The sequence below is a fragment of the Schistocerca nitens genome, chromosome 3 (assembly GCF_023898315.1).
Source record: "Schistocerca nitens isolate TAMUIC-IGC-003100 chromosome 3, iqSchNite1.1, whole genome shotgun sequence".
In the NCBI taxonomy this organism is placed as follows: domain Eukaryota; kingdom Metazoa; phylum Arthropoda; class Insecta; order Orthoptera; family Acrididae; genus Schistocerca; species Schistocerca nitens.
In genome coordinates this window covers 795,853,434-795,869,275 of record NC_064616.1, presented here as the reverse complement: position 1 = coordinate 795,869,275, position 15,842 = coordinate 795,853,434, and the positions used below count along the sequence as shown (strand labels likewise).

The 15,842-nt window shown below is 43.5% G+C and overlaps 1 protein-coding gene across 1 annotated transcript in view; it reads right to left on the bottom strand.

Moving 5' to 3' along the window:
- The window catches only part of LOC126248816 (sodium-dependent transporter bedraggled), a 777,714-nt gene that overhangs the window by 248,607 nt on the left and 513,265 nt on the right, over positions 1 to 15,842 (bottom strand). Inside the window, exon 6 of the mRNA XM_049950225.1 lies at positions 7,884 to 8,002. Coding sequence (XP_049806182.1) covers positions 7,884 to 8,002 — 119 coding nt within the window. The remainder of the gene's footprint in view (positions 1 to 7,883; positions 8,003 to 15,842) is intronic.

Genomic DNA, 15,842 nt, shown 5'->3' with positions numbered 1-15,842 from the left:
TTGGCACAGTGGATAGGCCTTGAAAAACTGAACACAGATCAATCGAGAAAACAGGAAGAAGTTGTGTGGAACTATGAAAAAAATAAGCAAAATATACAAACTGAGTAGTCCATGCACAAGATAGGCATCATCAAGGACACTTTAATCTGTGAAGCGCCGTGGTCCCGTGGTTAGCGTGAGCAGCTGCGAAACGAAAGGTCTTTGGTTCAAGCCTCCCTCGAGTGAAATTTTTTTTTATTTTCAGACTATTATCAAAGTTAAGGCACTCAAACATAATCAACTTCGCTCTCCAAAATTCCAGGACATGTTCAGATTTGCTTGGGCACATGCAGGATTTGACGGTCTACACACGGAAAAATTTGAAAACGTTAAAAACCTATGTTTTGACAGAGCACAGGGAAAACTGTACCACTGTGAAACTGTTGCATTCATTTGTTGCAGTTTATGTGACAAACTCTTATGTTTTCATCACTTTTTTGGGAGTGATTATCACATCCACAAGAAAACCTAAATCGGCAAGGTAGAAGAATCTTTTTACCCATTCGCCAAGTGTACAAGTTAGATGGGTCGACAACATATTCCTGTCAGGTGACGCACATGCCGTCACCAGTGTCGTATAGAATATATCAGACGTGTTTTCCTGTGGAGGAATCTGTTGACCTATGACCTTGCGAGCAAATGTTTTCGGTTCCCATTGGAGAGGCACGTCCTTTCGTCTACTAATCGCACGGTTTTTCGGTGCGGTGGCAAAACACAGACACTAAACTTATTACAGTGAACAGAGACGTCAATGAACGAACGGACGGATCATAACTTTGCGAGAATAAAGAAAGTAAAATTTTCACTCGATGGAAGACTTGAACCAAGGACCTCTCATTCCGGAGCTGCTCACGCTAACCACGGGACCACGGCACTCCGGAGCTCACAATATCCTTAATGTTGCTTATGTTGCACATGGACTACTCAGTTCGTATATTTTGCTTATTTTTTTCGTAGTTCCACACAACTTCTTCCTGTTTTCTATCGATTGATCTGTGTCCAGTTTTTCAAGGCCTATCCACTGTGCCAACATATAACTAAATCTGAGGGGGGTGCGATGGGGAGGTTCCCTTGTAAGAGAAAATGGTTTACAGTATTTTTATTGTAAGTGGTTTTACTGTCAACCCATGGTAAACCAATGACTGCTCGGTTTCTGTGGCACTCTGCAAAAAAAGAAGAGTCAAACGTTACGTGTCTTTTTCGTTCAGCTCGTACTCACTGTGCTACACAATGTACACCTTCTTCATATTCCCTTTACAGCCATATGACCTACTTCATTTACCCGCTTAGCTTGTGTCATGTATGGCTTCTACCGACTGATGCGCAGTGCTTTATTTGAGTCCGTAGTTGACGGACATGTTAATACCCCACGTCCACTACGATGTCAGCACGTCTGAGGCCCATCAAACACATTCTTATTCAGCATTCAATGAATACAGCCCTACCAAGAAAATGTCACCATTTCATTTCGATTGTCACTTTCAGAGGTTACTAACGTATGGCAACTTGGTGTTTATTTCAGTAGCTAACATGGCACTCACTGGGCAAGTCAGCAACAAGTAGATTTATGACTTCATCGCTGAGCAGAGGAGATGACTCGACCTTCACTTGCCATTTGTTGCAGACTGACACCATACGAGATTATCTTTTTAGTACGAAAGCTGACTATTAGTAATGACTTGCGACACTCAAAATGTAATTTTAAAGACACATCAACAATAATCGTAAAAAACTGTAAACAAAGATTCAACCAATAATCAGTCCTGAGAAATAGCTCCCAAGTCTCCACAGATGTGGCACAATTTTGTGAGAAGTTGAACAACAGGATTTATACTCTTAGACGGACAGTACCGTCAGCTCTAAGCAAATAGAAGGTGGAACAACCCGAATAGCCGCCTTCGCCAGGCGGAAACACGAGATTAGTTAAAATGCTACTGACAAGCGGTAGCGTTAGATGCCTGTGCAAAGCGAAATGACTTAGAGACATTTGTAAAACTTACTGCACGTGACCTATAAAATCGTGGGAACCCAGCTGTAATCAAACTTGGTCTGCTGTTAATATTTCGGCTGTAACCCGTTTAGCCGTCTTCGAAGCGAGCCGCAAAGACAAGGCGAAGCGCTCGTGCCCACCTTATACGCTGACAGAGCGAGCCAATTGGGCGTGAGTACGTGGCAAATCATTGTATACGCATGAGCAATTGGCTCGCCCCACTGGTATGCAGGATTTGGAAAATAAAATTGGCCCGCACAATATTGCATACAACCCAACGTATATCATCTGCACAGGTGCTCATGGGGTAAGCTGATCTGCCTATCTTTCGGTGCACACAATATTTTGCGTGCCAGTTTTATTTTGTCCACACTGTATAAGGTCGACGGGAGCGACTTACTGTCGGTCTATCTGACCCGCTCGGAATTTGGCAGGACGGTTTGCAGACAAAATATGAGCGACAAACAAACGTTGGCTACAACGAATTCCCGCAATTTGCGTGGCAGCGAGACGATGAATAGGAATGGAATCGCCAAGAAAAATGGAGAAGAAGAAAGTACGATAATAATTTAGGAAAGTGTTCGCAACAGCTGGAGAAATCAGACATTCCCTTTTCATTACAAGCTTAAGCATAGGAGAAAGAGGACATACGGCAACCAGCCACGATTTGGTTTTGGTTGACTTTATTTACAGACGGCTTACATTCTTCTATCAGAACACGATTCCTGTTCCAGGTGGTCATCTCATGGCAACTCACCTGTAAACCAACGGCCATGTGCCTAGACTAAAGCGTTAGGCCGTCTGCTGATGAATGCACTGGCCTCTGCTGGCAGTAACAAGCAAGAGCTAAGATGATGAGGCCCAAGCGCCAGCCAGCCGGCAAGGCTGTATCACGATACACAGGCCAAGCGACGTCCCATATTGCTGAGCTTAGTTATGTGCCACGTTCTTTTCATTTTTAATATTTCCGACGAGGTCAGTAGTCGAAAGATCGTGCGTAAAATCGAATAACGGATTGAAAGCCCAAAAATAACAGAAACCACACTACTGTTGTAACAGTACACTAAACAATCGTGTAATTGCCAGAATGAGATTTTCACTCTGCAGCGGAGTGTGCGCTAATATGAAACTTCCTGGCAGATTAAAACCGCCCAGTTCTGCAAGGTTCGCAGGAGAGCTTCTGTAAAGTTTGGAAGGTAGGAGACGAGATACTGGCAGAAGTGGAGCTGTGAGGACAGGGCGTGAGTCGTGCTTCGGTAGCTCAGATGGTAGAGCACTTGCCCGCGAAAGGCAAAGGTCCCGAGTTCGAGTCTCGGTCGGGCACACAGTTTTAATCTGCCAGGAAGTTTCAATCGTATAGTTGATTTTTATATTTGGTCCGCTTACTGTCGTTTTTGAGAATTTTCTGTAATTTGTGGAAACTGGTGCAGTATCAGATAGCAAAACAATATTAAAATGGACGGAAACATGCTCACTATGAATTCAGTTAGAACTACGCCTTTGGACTGTATAAAACTAAAATTTCAAACAGTGCTAATCTATGAGAGTAGCACATCATATTTTGCAGTGAATCTCCATTTTAAACACGCATTATATTCGTAATTTTAAGCCAGACAGAAAATTTCAAGTTCATAATGAGGAATAATGGTTGCAAATGAGATGTGTTATTAAAAATCATAAAATTAACGGCATTTATTGAATGAAGGTATTGGTCACATCCGAAAAAATGAAAGCAGTACGCATTACATCACTACATGATAAATAGCGCAAGAAATTACGAATTGCAGTTTACTCAGCGCAATTCATCTTTGTATACTCCTCTGGGGAAAAACTGGCAATGGCAAAACTTTGTCGAAATATGTCTGATTAAAGAAATAAATCTACTACTTCGCATCGTACAAATCCTAGAAAGAGCCTCTGCAACTCTCTCGAGAGACTACATTAACCTTCATTTGTTAACATGGCATTATTTTACACAAGTGGTAACGTGGGGTCCAGCGGATCCCCATGATATGTTAATGTTGACACATATGCATAATATTAATAACTAGGTTATTTAATAGAAATTAATGTAGTAGCAACAACATAAATTGTGAAACAGGATCAGTTAATGCTTATTTGAAGAAAAAATTTATTTTATTACATTAGATAAAAGATAATACCTACAGTTATGTTTACACATTATAAACTGAATATTCAGAGGTTCGACAGTCTTCGTCTGATGACTCATTACGATTACCACTTAGACACTGATCACAGGCTGTAAGGAAGTGTTTCACGCACATACTTTTTCCACACTGATGACAAGTAAATTGAGTTTTTACATCCTTATTTTTAGGCCACAAGATGCATCTCCTTTTCGCAGCTGGCATTTCTTCTTGTGCTGGTTTGTCATTAACAGCAGATATTGATCCACTCATTTCTGCTGCCTTTTGACTAATTTCTCTGCCAAAGCAATCCAATATTGCTCTCTTCTTTACTGGTCTTGCACCAAGCCGAATCCAGTTTCTCAAAGAAAATCCTTCCTTGCCATTTTAAGCATGAGTATGCGAATTTACACCTACTTGTTCGGCACTATCTTCTAACGAAAGTGTTAATAAGGGGGTCTACGAACTTCCCAGCCACTAAATAACTGTCAAATGCTAATAACAATGAGCAGCACAAGAATGAAAAACTGATGACCGGAAATAAACAGATGTGAGAAACGATTGTTAGACGGCAGGCAATGTTGCGAACTTTGATCATATAAATTTAACTAAACTAAATGTGCTGGGGCTGTGACGGACCCCATATTAACAATTAAAGGTTAAATGAATGGAAATAAGGTACCTAAGCAAAATAGTATTCATTACTCAGAAAAGATACCGTCGCAAACTTAGTACATTTTTAGCTAACGAGGTAAACCAAGAACTGGCTGCATTTAACACGCGCAAACCTTATTTATGTAACGTAATTTTGTTAGAGGAATGTGAAATGAAAAGGCTTTTTAGCTCTATGAGAAAGGCGAGAGGGACTTTCACAGGAATTACAAAAACTTCAGCACGAACGAAAAACAATAAAATATGAGACAATAGACTTTTTTTACGAGAGTTGGGTGTTTACCTGTCGGATGAGGACACACACAAACAATGCCTCGCTGGGGCAGTAAGTCACGTTTGACGGCTTAATTATCGAACATATGAGATGAAAGCAAGATAAGCATATGCTAAAATAGCTCTCAGTGCACTGGGGTCAGTTTTGATACTCTAGACTGTTATCAACAAAGTAGATAATTATGTCTGTGTGGGACGTAGCCCCGGAGCAACATAGGACAATAAAAAAACATGTTACAACTCGTAAATAATTCCAGAATGAGATTTACACTCTGCAGCGGAATGTGCGCTGATATGAAACTTCGTGGCAGATTAAAACTGTGTGCCGGACCGGTACGGCACACAGTTTTAATCTGCCAGGAAGTTTCGTAAATAGTTTTTCGTTACAATTTATATCTTACTTCATATTAGTACGTGATACTGTTATTCATAGTTATTCCAAAAAGTTAATACCGTTTAACACAGAAAACAAAACCGTGAGCCCTCGACGTTAACAGTGTGCAAACTTTAGTATCTACAGAGCTTTATTCTCAATTTATTACTGATTTAAGACTTCTTAACAGATTAAAAATGTGTACTTGACTCGAGTTCGAACCCTGAGCTGTGACTCGTGCCTAGGTAGCTCAATCGGTAGAGCATTTGGTCGGGTACGAGCCCCGATACGGCACAAAGTTTTAATCTGGCACCAACTTTCGTAGTGTTTACCCGCAAAATTTAAGCATACATAAAATCAAATAAGTGGGAAAATACTGATCACATTCCAGCAGCCTGCGATAGACGTTTGCTGGGGTGTAGGCCTACCTACCTGTACTGGCGGCGCCGTGGCGAAGACTTATTATCACGGCAGCCTTTCCCTGAACGGAAGGTGCAGCCCAGCCATTACAGATTTTGCACCAATCCACAGCCCTTCAGTTCTTTTAATTTTATTATTTATTACTTTCTTCTTTTGGAGTGATGCTGGCTAACATATTATTATTATTATTATTATGTACAGATATATTGCCCCTTAGGAAATAACTGGTGACCCATTATGTAAGTATTTACCCTCGTATCAGAAGACCTATCGCCTTTATCGACGTGTGTAGAGTTTTCCCACAGGAACTGTAAACGTCTACAGTCAGCTCTAATCGTACACGACTCGGAGCACCAGCAAGTACGCTGTTTATACCTACTGTTAATCGAAAACTGAAATACTCTTCATAGACATAAGCACTAACTGCACGTTTCCTTATTTCAGTACACACTGTACATTTATAAACCTGTCAGAAGAAATTCAGCTCCTTTCTCACACAACTACACTTCATTATTGTATCGTGTACTGTAAGAAGCGTCCTTGAAAAGCCTATTTTGTACATACTATATTTTATTGATACATTCGCTTCTTTACCTTGAGTAGATTACGGCCTTCATGTCCTGTTTTAAATTTGACCACACGGCTTGCAGTTTACAGTGTATACATAATTTTTTTAGGATATGACATATCATTATATAACTAGTTTTTACTATAGTAGAAAGAAACAAGAAGAATAGAAAAGGATACCTAATCGAAAATAGAAAAGTTCATTGAACTGAAACATTCGTGCAAAATACTATAGTAGCTAAATCGATTTTGATTTATCATTTTCTATAAGCTACGTTTTTTATTCTAGGCCTACTATTGGGGTATTCAAAATTACTGATATGACGAAACCAGTTTAGCCAGTGCAATAATTTTTGCAAGGATTTGGCTGTAGTGAACTTTATTGTTAAAAGAAATGTGCTCGCCGATGCTCTCCGCCAACAATGTGGCAAACTTGAACTAGTGGAAGATCGGTCGTTGCCATTAAGTAACAAGCAGGAGGAAGATAGATGCGCATAATTACCTGAAGAAATACGACAAAAAAGACACAATTTGTATAGCTTTATTTGTGCCGAGATGCGTTTCGGGCTATCACTCGTCAATAAATTTATATATTCGTCAGTATAACGTTTTCATCCACAGAATTTTGAGCACTGTAACTGTCTGTCTCAAAATACAGCCGATAATGACGTCATACTGACAAATACATAAATGTATTGCTCCATTTGAAGATGTATGAAAGCCACTGGCCAAAAATAAAGCTATAGAATAAGTAACTGGTTGCTGCATTTCTTCAAATAATCCAATCCAAAATCATAAAGTACAACTACCGCTGTCACGGACAAATTAATATAGATGCCTATAGTTGGGGACCGTAATGCATGAAAATGTTTGTCGGAACTGTTCGTAAGCCGCAAATTTCTGTACTCAATATTGAGTGATGCTTTGGGTGGTGTAAAGAGGAACGGCATTGGACTGAGGGTGACTGGAAACTTGTGATTTGGAGTGACGAATTACGCTATGCCCTGTGGCAAACCGATGGAGGTTTTGTGTGTGGCTAGGGGCTGGACAACGTTACCTGCCACTATCTGTAGTACCATCACTGAAGCACGGAGGAGGAAGTGTTAGGTAGCAGTTGTTTTTCGTGCTCACCGTATTGTGCTAAATGCGGAAGGATATGAATGCATTTTATAGCATTATGTATTGCTTAGAGTAGAGGAACAGTTCGTCGACGATGATTATTTGTACAGTATGACAATGCAACCTGTCATAAAGCAGCATCTGTGAGGTAATGATTTGTGGGGCCTGCCCAGACTCCCGATCTGAACTCAATGGAGCGGCTCGCCCTCTCATTAGTAACCTACTTGCGTCTGCAGTCAGTTTTTTGTGGACTAAATGGGAGAGCTGAGTCGGCGCTTCTTACCTGGAGGCAGAGGAGTGCGAGACTGCGATTTCGCCATCGCTGGGCAGTCGAGGAGCCGAAGGAAAAACCGACTCCGACGCCAACTGCACACATGTCGCCGACTGCGGTCGCTCGCTCACCTGCCAACACATCAAGAGCTCATACAACCAATCAAACACAATGTCTCCTGGACTCACTGCTCACGATTAGAAATGCTACGCACATAACGAACAGCAAGTTGGCCCATTTAATCTTCAGGCATGGCTTTCTACTGATCTGATGGACTAAAGTTGGAATTAGTTTTCATGAATCCCGAGGTAAACCTTTTTATTCTTTATCGATCATTTTATTCCCCTAACATTTGGAGGGAGAAGGTGAATTGATTACAGCCATACTGCTGCTCTTCAGTCAGGTGAAGTTAAAAAAACACGTTTTCTACTGTTAAAACTTTTAGTCCACTATTTTAATCGTTTAACTTAAAAGCTTAATATAACAGGATTAAAATATAATAAAATATTTATTTTCATGATTTACTACAAATTACAGATGGTGATAATTTGGCTGGTGCTAAGGCGACGACGGCAACGACGACGACGGCAACTATTATGAATATGGTAATGACTATGACCATGACTATAACGAAAAAGACGACGATTTCTATATTAACGACGAAGACGATGTAGCATCTGGCAGTTCCGTCGAGATCAGTTTCCAGTAAATGCTGTACGGGTAGGTGGAGGGATGAGAGGAAATAGGACAATACAGATCTGTGAGCGGGGAATACACTGATAAATCAAAACATTACGACTGCTGCCCACCGCGATGCTGAACGCTGTCTGGTGCCGGCCAGTGTGGCCGAGCGGTTCTAGGCGCTTCAGTCTGGAACCGCGCGACCGCTACGGTCGCAGGTTCGAATCCTGCCTCGGACATGGATGTGTTTGATGTCCTTAGGTTAGTTAGGTTTAAGTAATTCTAAGATCTAGGGGGCTGATGACCTCAGACGTTAAGTCCCAAAGTGCTCAGAGCCATTTGAACAATTTGAATTCTGTCTGATGACGTTGCGGGCACGTGACGCGGTAACAGAAGTATGTAAACGGAGCAGGCACAGACGGGAGGTCACACTAGCAAATATATGGGCTGCATATGGGGAAATCCATTGAAATAAGCGACTGACAAAAGGCAAATTATTATTACGCAGAGTCTGTGAACAAGCATCTTGAAAACGGCGAAGGTGGCCCAATGTTCACGTGATACGGTCGTGAGCATCTACGGAAAGAGGTAGAAAGACAATTAAACTACCACTAGGCGCTCTGCCGAGAGAGCGCAATGCTGGTGCACGCACAAGCGTTTGGAGCATCATACATTGTTGAACATGAATCTCCGCAGCAGACCAGCCATACGTATTCACATGTTGACCCACGACCTCTTAAATTACGACTGAATTCGATACGGGATCATAGGGATTCACAGGTCGATCAATGGAAACGTGTCAGCCCTCGGCTGAATCACATTTTTGCTACGCTAGGTCGACGGCCGTCTCCACTATCCCTGTCATCGAGGTGAGCGGCAGCTCGAAACGTGCAGTGCACCATGGACGCAGGTTGGTGGAAGCAGTATTATACTATGGGAGACATTCTCCTGCATTTGCATGGGACCTGTGGTAGTAATCGAAAACACGCTGAAAGTTGCAAACCACCTGCATCCCTTCATGTTTGACGTCTTACCCAACAGCGATGTTATCTTTCAGAAGTGTAATTGTCCGTCTCTCGAAGCCAGAACAGTGCTACAGTGGTTTCAGGAACAATAGTGAACTCACGTTGATGTCTCGGCGACCAGATTCGCCTAATGTAAATCCTATGGAACCCACCTGGGGCGCTATCGGGCGGCATCAACGCATACGCAAATCAGCGGCCCGTTATTTACACTATTTACGTGACCTGTGCGTAGAAATGGAATGCTACGTACCTCCGTAAACGTACTAACGAACTGTTGGATCACTGATACGCAGAATCAGTGATATATTTCGTTCCACAGACGGACAAACAAGCTACTGAGCAAGTGATCATAAAGCTTTACTCATCAGTGTATGCTGGGGTAGAAGTGGGCCGTGTAAGAGGAGGCTGGGACAGAAAAGAGTGAGGGTGGTCAGAGCTTGGAAGGGTTATTGGAACCTTGATCTAAGGAATGGATATGGGGCCAGAGCTGAAACTGGTACAATGGTTAGACATCAGCACGGATTTCCGATTCAGGAAGAGGGTGTCTTTTGAAGTTGCCTTGGGACATTATATGGAGGGAGTGCAGGTGAAGGAATGGCTGGACTTGGTGGTACAGACGTGGCAGCAACCCTGGATTGGAGAGGGCTTGAAGACCATGGGCTATGTTCTTCAAGTCTACGGGTTATGTAGGATTTGCGAAGATGTTCGAAGATTTTAAGGAGAGATTGGAGGAAGGAGTTTTTTCAACGGGTCAATGGTACAGAATAAATGTGTGAGAGACAGACGGGTATGTAAGGTGTGGTGGAGTGCATAGCGGTCTAGGACTTGAAATGAGTGGTAGAATCCTTTGGCAGAGGAGAGAATGAGTCAGATACGGCTTTTGTAGATGTACTGCTGTAGATCATTACCTCGAATGTAACCTCCCCTACCATCATCTACATAAGCACCTAACTAAAATTTGGAATAATAAAGGATTTTCTTCTATCACTTTTAATATTAAAATGACGAGAGATAAACGATATTTAGTTTTTGTGGGTGTTTTCATTGAAACATGAACTAATGATTTACTGAAATAATTGATAGTGCATATTTCTAACAACCATTTTATTATAGAATTATGAAGCAATTCTCAGTGCATCAGAAATGTGCTTACAGTTGCTTCTCAGAAAAGAAAGCTAACACTCCACCGTGAGGGTACACACTTGCTACTAAACATGCTTCCTTTGCTGCACTCTTATCACCAACAACACTTGTTTGAACTATGCCCTACACACCCACTTAAAATCAACCAAGATAAAATGTGCGCCCTGCATTGATCAGAAACAAAATTATGACGCCGCGCAGGGTAGCCGCAGAGTCTATGGCGGCTTGCCACAGTTCGCGCGGCTTCCCCCGTCGGAAGTTCGAGTCCTCCCTCGGGCATGGGTGTGTGTGTGTGTGTGTGTGTGTGTGTGTGTGTGTGTGTGTGTGTGTGTGTGTGTGTTGTCCTTAGCGTAAGTTAGATTAAGTAGTTTTTAAGTCTAGGGACCGATGACCTCAGCAGTTTCAGTCCATAGGAAATTACCTCAAATTTCCAAATTTTCCAAACATTATGACCACCTATCTAATAGCTGGTATGTTCACTTTTAGCACAGATAACAGCGGCGATGCATCGTGGCATGGAAGCAATGAGGCCTTACTCGGTAGGTCGCTGGACGGAGTTGGCACCACATCTGCACACACAAGTTAGCTAATTCCCGTAAATTCCGGGGAGGGGGAGCGCAATGAGTTCTAAGGCCACGTTCAAACACGTTCCAGATGCGTTCGAGCGGATTCAGATCTGGCCAGTTGGGGTGCCAGTATATGAATTGGAAATCGCCACTGTGTTCCTCGTCGGGGTCAGGGATTTTCTCTGCCTCGTGATGGCTGGGTGTTGTGTGATGTCCTTAGGTTAGTTAGGTTTAAGTAGTTCTAAGTTCTAGGGGACTGATGACCATAGATGTTAAGTCCCATAGTGCTCAGAGCCATTTTTGTTCCTCGAACCACTCCATGACTCTCCAGGCCTTGTGACACTGCGAATTATCTTGTTAAAACTGCCACTGACGTCGGGAAGCATGATCGTCGTGAAGGGGTGTACGTGGCCTGAACCAGTGTACGATACTCCTTGGCCACCATGGTGCCTTGCACGAGCTCCGCTGGACCCACGTATGCCCACACGAATATTCCCCAGAGCATAATGGAGCCGCTACTAACTTGTCTCCGTCGCGCAGTACAGATAGCAAGGAGCGGTATCCCTGGAAGACGACGGATTCGTGCCCTCCCGTCGGCAAGATGAAGATGGTATCGGGATTCATCAGACCATGCAACGCTCTGCCACTGCGCCAACGTCCAGTGCCTATGGTCACGTGCCCATTTCAGTCGTAGTTGCCGATGTCGTGATGTTAACTTTGGCACATGTATGAGTCCTCGACTACGGAAGCCCATCGTTCGGAGTGTTCGGTGGACTGTGTGTTCAGACACACTTGTATTTTGCGCAGCATTGAAGTCTGATGTTAGTTCCGCCACAGTTCGGCGCCAGTCCGGTTTTATCAATTTCCGCAGCCTACGACGTCTGACATCTGTAAAGAGGCGTGGCCGCCCAATCCCACGACGTCTGGACGTGGCCTCACCTTGGTTTCGCCACGAGTTGAAGACACGCACCACAGCACTCCTCTAACACCCGACAAGCCGTGCAGTTTCCGAAATGCTCGTGCCGAGCCTCCGGGCCATCACAGTTGCACTCGGTCAGACTCCGATAGATCGCACGCCTTCCCTACACGTACGATGGTTCAAATTGCTCTAAGCACTATGGGACTTAACATCTGAGGTCATCAGTCCCCTAGACTTAGAACTTCTTAAACCTAACTAACCTAAGGACATCACACACACCCATGCCCGAGGCAGGATTCGAACGTGCGACCGTAGCAGCCTCTTGGTTCGGGACTGAAGCGCCTAGAACCGCTCGAGCACAGCGGCCGGCTCCCACACGTACGCCTTCTACACACGTACAGTACGCTTATTGACACTACATGGACTGTGGGTGTGTCTGACTAGGAGTCATTCGTCGCCAGGTGACGCTGCTATCGCCTGGACGGACTTATATCGGTAGTAGGTCGGTGGTCATAGTGTTCTAACTGATCAGTGTATACTTATAGCTTGTAGATCGCTAAACTTTCAGGCTGCCAATGTTTTGCGTCTAACCAGTGCCAGTAATAATGAGAATAGTTTTACAGCTGCAGTGAGAATTCTTTTCACCAAAATAAAAATGCACAAAAATTTTAATTGCACCTTACGTGTTTCAAGAGATTAATCTGTTATCTACATAAGTTTGATACAGGGTTACAGCATAGGTTAACGAAGGTCAAATATGGATCGGACGATAAAGTCGTCCTGCAGACAATAAGTAAAAATAAAAAAAAGTTTGTTGAAAAGAAACGTACACCAACAAAGTATAAAAAGTTAGTTAAAAGCGAATCTACTGTAGTTGAGCAATTGAACAATCGGGCACTTTCGCTGAAGGTGACACATGGCAAAAAGTAGGTATTTTTTAACTGATTCTCTGTAGGGTGTCTTTCTAGTCCAATCCGATTTAACATCGGCTTGCACATACCTTCAGCCTGTATTAAAAATCTAAAGATGATAGATTAGTCTGTTTGAACCGGTAAAAGAGAAATTAAAATTTAAGTGCAGTAGACGACTGACTTTTATTTTCGTGAAAATAATAACACTAATAATAATAAAGAGAACTCCGTAGGCACTCCAATAATTTAGCTGCTATTGCATAGTTGCTGTTTTGTTGTGTTGTTGGTTGGTTGGTTTTGGGGAAGTTGACCAGACAGCGAGGTCATCGATCTCATCGGAGTAGGGAAGGAAGTCGGCCGTGCCCTTTGAAAGGTACCATCCCGGCATTTGCCTGGAGCGATTTAGGGAAATCACGGAAAACCTAAATCAGGATGGCCGGACGCGGGATTGAACCGTCGTCCTCCCGAATGCAAGTCCAGTGTCTAACCACTGCGCCACCTCGCTCGGTGTTGTGTTGTCAATTAGCTCGTTTGTCTTTTGAGAAGTGAATGCTGAAGCAATTTCAGGTTGTGACAGTACAGCTCCCAAAAAGGTGGCCATAAACTTTTGAAGCGGACGCGGCTGTACCTGCGCGGTTTGTTGTGGGTTGTATGAGAGACGTAGCTGTGTGAGCGCGAGTAAGAGGTGTGGAAACAGGACAGGCACGTGGGGGCCGCACGGAGATGCCCACTGCGCCACCAGCTTTCAAGTTCCACCGCTGGATGTCCGCGCCCTTTGAGGAGGAGGAAAGTAGTGTTTAACGTACCGTCGACAACGAGGTCATCAGCGATGGACCACAAACTCGGATTTGGGAAGGAAGGTGGCCGTGCCCTTTCGAAGGAACCATCCCGGCATTTGCCTTAAGCGATTTAGGGAGATCACGTAAAACCTAAATCAGGATGACCGGACGCGGCTTTGAACCTTCGTCCTCCAGAATGAGAGTCCAGTGTGCTAACCACTATGCTGCTACCCTGCTCGGTCGTCGGCGCGCTTTGAGCCTCTGCTATTGGGTTATTCTGGAAATATGAAAAATCCTGGTGACTAGCAGATGTTCAGGATGCTCCGAAAACACGTGGTCGGATTTTTCCTTGCTCTCTGGCCGTTGGCTGCAGAGAATGGAGGAAAAGGCCGCCATGACTGGCCAGAGGGACCAGCAAAAATGCAGAATATAAGATATGTGAATAAAGAGTGAACTCATTAAGATACTGGAAAGCCAGTACCACAAATAACAGACGCTCCCTCGGTACGGTGCATAGTTTCTACGTTACTATATGTTACTTAGGAGAATAATAACGTGTTAGCCGAGATCGCCATAAGAAACTTTATTATAGATAACCGGTTTGGGTGAAACTAGGTTACCATCTTCACATCTGCCAAAATGGTCATTTTATCCTTTGCAGTAACGTGACTTTGCAGAGTGCTCACAGGCCCCATGGAATACCACGATATGGCTGCCCAAATCATCACCTAAACCGCGCCATATTTCATTCTTGGACCGTAAACTCGCCCCAAAGTTGGCATCAGTGTGCAACAAGACTCGTCCGACCAAAGGGTCTCCATGGTTTTTATGGCTTTTATGGGTTCGGCACCACGTTTTCCTGTTACGAGCATTTTCTTCACTGCTGAGTTATTTTGGAATTCCAGCTCGCCTGAAATTCCCTGCTTATGGAGAGCCCTTCGGATTGTTTTGGTGCTGACAGGGTTCGCGAGTGCGACATTCAGTTCTGTGGCGAGTTTGGTAGCTGCCATTTTCTTACTGTTCGTCACGATCCTCTTCAGTAACCGTCTGTCGCGATCACTCAACAAACACTTTCGTCCGCATTGTGACTTAGCGGATGATGTTTCTCCGCTTTTCCAGTATCTGGTATGAATCTTCGATATGGAGTCTCTTGAAATACCAAACACTTCGGCTACCTTGGTCACAGAACCACCAAGCATACGAATACCAACAATTTGCCCACGTTCGAATTCACTTATCTCCGACATAATGCACTCACACCTACACGGAACACGGTTCTGGCCACGACTGACACATGCAACGTATTGAGGATGTTACGTTCACGCTCGAACACGACAGCGCAACGTGCAGGGTTGGTTAGCGACTGAATTTATGCTCAAGCGTGCGTCTCTTGCATTGTTTCCATATTTTAGGCCCAATCCTTTATGTGACATAAATGTCGAACTGTAACTGTCATAGATACATGGTAGAATGCAAAAAGTATGTATGTAGTGAATGGACTATGTGAGGAAGATGCTGTTCATCATTCCTTTCACAAGCTGTAACCTCGAGCAAATTGTGTCACACGTTAATCCTGGTGTTTGAAACGGAATTGAATTATTGGTAACTCATGTAATCATTATAACAGTTTTATGAAAGAGTTATAATAGTAATGATCTTTTAAAAATAATTTGGTTTCGTGACCGAAAAACAATCGAGCACCTTTATTTTTACCCCCTCAGAAATTTCCACTTCAGCCCTCAGGTTGGGGACCGCTGCTGTAGACAACGGTGCAGAGCCGTAATCCCCATGTACGACCTTCAAGTAGTTTTACTAATTTTGGTCTATTGCGAGCTTTTTGCTGGACATTTAGAGGATAGGAGCTCGATGTTAGTTTGCGGATGAGGTTAGTCCAACATAATTTACTGTGTTCGTACGATCGATCGGATGTTTGTGGATGTCGAGGTG